Consider the following 5,424-nt stretch of genomic DNA (forward strand, 5'->3'; position numbering starts at 1 on the left):
AGATGAAAGTGGAAAATATTGTAGGGGCTGAATAGTCCAGTGCCTTGGAGGGCAAGTTACTCACAGGACTTTATTCTCAGTAAAATGGGAAGCCACTGAAATTCATATATAGGTGAGTGACATGGTTATATTCATAATATAAAGTCTCCTTGGAAAGACAGGACACATGCACAAAATGATAAGGGAGAGGGCAAGAGAGGAAACAATGAGTTAAACACCTACTATGTGTCTGACACTAAGCTCAGCACATTACACATATTATATTATTTGATTCTCACCTCCGAAAGCTAGGAATCATCAGTATCCTCCATGTAACAGATGAGAAAGCGAATACAATCAAAACTAGAGAGAGACTCAGGGCTAATTTTATTTGAAAAATTAAAAAGTGACTGGATTAAGCAAGAAAAGAACATTTCAGCACCTTGGAGAGAGCTGTATCATTTTTGCCGCCGAGCCAGATTGTAAATTAAGGAGCAGCAGGGAAGGTTAAGAAGGATCTCACAAAGCCACAGGTGTTTAAGTCAGATCTCAAAGGCCAGCTAGGATGGTTATGGGTGAAACAGATCTGACCCTTCTTCCTCTTTCTCATACAACCTGTGATGCAGGCGCCAAGAAGAGAGAGGTCTCCAGAAGTTCCATTCTTTTGTCCTCGTCTCAAATTTTCAAAAGGATATAGCAAAAATGAGACGCCAAATCTCCACCGTAAAAGGAGATGCAGAAGAAATTGCAGACCACTGGTAACGCTCCTGAGAACCAGATAAGATGGTCCTTGACAGAGAGGGAGGGGGTTACGCAATCACATTTGATCCCATTATCCTTCAAGATAGAGAAAGGCATTGCTCCAAAACTGTTCTGGACCACCAATAGGGTCCCCCAAACAGGCTATGTCCATAGCGCGATCAGGCAAGAACCCCCTCAGTTCCCGAAGCACAGATAATCCAACCAGCTCTGTTCTCCATATTTATCTTGTGTTCAATTCAGCCTTGCAAATAAGGACTAAGTCCCCGGCCCCTATGGGAGCAGCAAATGAGGCAAACCATCCTGAAGACTTCTAGATTCTGAGGTCTCTGGGGCGATCACTATATTTCCCCCAAATAATTTAAGCCTTTAAGGATATAAAACTGGGCAGGCATATCCTAGGAACACTGTGCCCACAGCACAGCGGCGATAATAAATACAACAAAGATCAACATGAACTGAGTGAGTCTTGGATGGCAGACACCACCCTAAGCAATTTTCATACATTATCTACTTTATTCCCCACAAAAATCCTGAAGGGTACATATTAACCCCCACTCTACAAACAAGGAAACTTCAGGATTTAAAGCCGTGCCTGACCCCAGTCTCCGTGTGGTCATCCACAACACAGAACCAGAGTCTAAAGAACTGTGATTTCATGAACCTCATCCTGGCAGGGTGAGTCAATCAAGATCTAAGAGTAAGATGAGAAAGTCTACAATTGTACCCAGAATCCCTTCCATGATTTTAATAATGTGGAACGGGAGCTTATATATAAAGAGACATAAATACATACATAAATATATATATATCATAAAACATAAAACATAAAGCAGCATAAGGAGCCCAAAATGTATGGTGGATGATCAATACCTTCTTTAAATTTTTCTACTGTGTGTGTATATAGGGAAAAACTTTTTTTTTTTTTTAACAAAAGAGCTATCATTCCCCCTTGCCTTTTTAAAAAGAGATACCTTAAACTCTGATCACACCTGCACCACCTCCAGGTTAGACTCTACCTAGTTCCCACCATCTTGAGAAACTACCCTCACACTCTGTCACAGCATTCAGGAGGGTTCTCAAAATCCACTGGAACACACCAAGCCGTGGCCCAAGCTTACTCACGATCAGAGATCTGGGAAATACACACATACTTCCTCCCTCCACCCTCTATCTCGCATGTGAGAGCCTCCTGCATTCTGGAAGGTACCTCACAGTTGTATCCATGTGATGTCCTCCCCCCCCCCACGAAGAACCAAAAAAAAAGAAGCAAAAAAACAGCGGCCCCTTTCAAAACCGCCGCCTGGAGAAAAAAACAAAAAAGCAACCCCTTAAAACAAGGCCCCAACTTTTTTTTTTTAATGAGAATGCAAATCATGCTCCAGCTTTCATCACTCTTAAAAATTAACAATTTGCCCGATTTGGGGGCCTTTTACATTTAGGATGGAGGAGAGGCCCCCAGATAAAGGCCGACGCTGCCCTGGAGACACCACATGATTAGTAGAAAGAGAGTGGATAGCACGACCTGACTTGACGTGCCCGGACCTAATTTCCAGCAGCTCCCTAATTGGCCCTCTCTTCTTGAAATCGAAGGTACTTTGATCTGCTGTCCAAACTCCCTGAAGATCTGAAGAATTTCCGTCCCGCCAAAAAGATCCTGGCAAAACTGCAGAAGTTTGGGGAAAACCTGGACTTGAGGATCAGGCCCCACGTCCTCCTCAAGGTGCTACAGGATCTGAGAATCTGGGAACTGTGCTCTCCAGACATTGCCGTGGCGATCGAGGTAACCACCACAGCCTTCCCCCCTCGCAATGCCTTGGGTGCCCTCACCCGATCGCCCCTCAACATCCAGGCACTGCTTAAGTGCTGAGGACACAATGAAAAACACATAGAGATCTCTGCCTTCGCGGAGCTTATCATCTGATAGAAGAGGGGTTGTCACATGACCTTGGTCGTTCAACTCCAGGGGACATCATATTCTTTGTTAAATGGTGCCCCCTGGAAACTTGGAGGCTTTGGAGGGACATAAATAAATGGACAAGTGGATAAAGTAACTGGCAAGCATAATAGGGAGCCCTCTAAATCTGGCTACTAAAATTGTGGCCCATGGACCAGCGGCACAGACCTCACCTGGGTGCTTGTTAGAAATGCAGAATCTCGGGCTCTAGGGCTGTAAACCTTATCTACCTACTCAGAATCTGCATTTGAATAAGATCCCAGGTGATCTGTATGCACAGCGAAGTTTGAAGAGCGCTTGTTTAAGGTAAAGGTAGAGGGTACCTTTCCTAATTAGGGTGACTGGGGAATGTGACTTTTAAGCTGAGACATGAATGATGAAAAGACAGCACCATGAAGAGAAGGAGAAAGGCTAGGTCAAGAAGAGGGGACAGCACATGCAAAGGCCCCAGAGCTGAAGAGAACTTGACTTGTTGGAGGAACCCATTGGTAGTCAATGGGTTTGGAAGAAAGCCAGCAAGGAAGTGCATGGTTCCAAGGGGATTAAAGAGGTCAGCCTGTGCAGACCTTTGAAGGTCAAGTTAAGGATTCAGATCTTTACACCAGGGTGCTGAGGTGTCGCTGTGTGGTTTTCCATGGTAGTTTACCATCACCGGCCCACTCTGGAAGTTCCTAGTGCATCAAAAGGTTATCAGCAGATGGGGAAGGGAGAAAATCTCCACACGAAGGTGTTAACGGATGTTAGTGGAGTCACTGCCTTAATTTTATCAGATGGCATATGTACATTCTAATAGGGTTTTCAATGCTCAAGATAAAGAAATCACGCAAATGGTGAAATCCTCATGCCTCTTGGCGCTTTCATGCCGTGTTGGCTCTTCCACAGGCTGACCTAGGTGTGTGTATATGCGTGCAAGGTCAGAAGTGGGGGAAGGGGGATGACGCTGAAGACCAATTCATACATCCAGACTCCATTCCCTGCATCCTATAAGGATCTTTCCGGAAAGACTCTAGCTGATAGTCCAAAACTAACTGTCTAACCTCCACTTGTCAGTTATGGGGTCCACCTTCCACATGCCAGTTATGGGAGGTGTGGAAGTGGCAATCTCTAGTGGGTAAGAGGAGGAGGAAATGCAGGCTCCGCACCCCCCGCCCCACTTTCTGAGGTGAGTTCACAGCCCTAGCCAGTTAAACTCAGCATATTCCTCTCCCAGTGAGAACATCACAGAACGTCTGATCCCTGGATGTGGAGTGTCTTAATCTAGAATCCATATGAAACTACATTCTGTGTCTTACCTTTTCCTGGAAGCAAACCCATAGCTGTCATCAATTCTCAAAGGGATCTATGAACCAAAAGAAGTTTAAGGACAAAAGACTTTTTCAAAAGATATTAAGGAATAGAAAAAAGAGAAAAAGCAGACAGCTAGGTTTTCCTGCTCTCCTCAAATTTCTTTGGATCGATATTAACAAGAAGGGACTTAAAATTAGCCGGTTGAACCAGGAAACTAGAAAGAGATCTTTTTCTTAAGAAAACCACCCCCAGCGTGATGCTCCGGGCATTATGAGTGCTCCATCCTGGAGCCACCAGCCTTAGTCACAAATATGCTAGGACCGGAGGGCTTGAGGGGCAAAGAGACCAGATTTCCCACCAAATCTGAGGCTGCCACTGTATTTGCCCCCACAGTTTGTGCGAGAACACATTGTCCATATGCCTCAAGAGGATTATATCAGCTGGCTGCAGAACCGGATCAGCATCCCCATCCGGCCCTACAGTGCTCAGACGTAGTCTGGGTAGACCACCTGTCCCAGTGGAGGAAGACTAGCCTATACTATGTTCCTGCTTCCCACCTATGTTCCTGCTTCCTGCCTAACCTCGTACATACTCACTATGATGTAGTGAGTGTCATCTGGAGACTGACTTCCGGAAACATTCTAGAGGTTGATACTCCCAAGTGGAAACACCCCTCAACCTCACACCTCCATTGCAACCTTCCAGTCTCTGTTCCTCACTGGTCCAGACTGACTCTACCTACTCCCTCTCCATATTCCTTCACCCTATTCCTCTGCCTCAAATTCTAGATAATAAAATTGAGCTGAATGTTTGATGTCCAGCTGGGAAAGAGTTGAAGCTGTGGAATTTGGGTATGGTATTCAGATTCTAATAATAACAGTTACCATTTATTGAGTTTTTGTTAGGCAAAAGGCCCAATGCTGGGTGACATTAGCAGATAATATCATTTAAATCTCATAATAACTTGGCTAAATAGGTACTGATGTCACCCGCATTTCACACTATTGGAGTTAGAATATATTTGTTAATACAGATAAAGCCATGGATGGATCGTTGGTTGGGTAGATGGATGGATGGGTGTGTGGGCGGGCAGACTGATGGACGGATGGATGGATGGATGGATGGATGGATGGATGGATGGATGGATGGATGGAGCAGCTCCCAACAAGGCAAATAGTGTGCAAGAAAATCTTAAGAGTCTGCATATATTTTCTGGTGGTCTTGGCTGCACAAAAAAGCTTAACTTCCTGTCATCTCATGACCTGGATGGGCTCACCGTTGTTTACTCTCTTTTCTCATCTTGGTCTTATGCTTACCTACCCTCTCACTAAGTGGTACGAGCTGCAGTCATTTTAACTCTCACACTGGTGGCTGAGTTGAATTAATTAAACAACCGGAGCTGGTTTGCTGTTATGCCCAGATTATCAGAACACTCATATAAG

At 44.8% G+C, this 5,424-nt stretch overlaps 1 protein-coding gene across 1 annotated transcript in view; it reads left to right on the forward strand.

Annotated features, from left to right (window-relative positions):
- CCDC60 (coiled-coil domain containing 60) overlaps nucleotides 1-4,477 on the forward strand; it is a 72,807-nt gene extending 68,330 nt beyond the window's left edge. Inside the window, exons 12-14 of the mRNA XM_011356070.2 lie at nucleotides 606-737; nucleotides 2,332-2,521; nucleotides 4,376-4,477. Coding sequence (XP_011354372.2) covers nucleotides 606-737; nucleotides 2,332-2,521; nucleotides 4,376-4,477 — 424 coding nt within the window. The remainder of the gene's footprint in view (nucleotides 1-605; nucleotides 738-2,331; nucleotides 2,522-4,375) is intronic.
- Nucleotides 4,478-5,424: the final 947 nt, after the last annotated feature.

This window comes from Pteropus vampyrus, unplaced genomic scaffold (assembly GCF_000151845.1).
Source record: "Pteropus vampyrus isolate Shadow unplaced genomic scaffold, Pvam_2.0 Scaffold23, whole genome shotgun sequence".
NCBI classification, from domain to species: domain Eukaryota; kingdom Metazoa; phylum Chordata; class Mammalia; order Chiroptera; family Pteropodidae; genus Pteropus; species Pteropus vampyrus.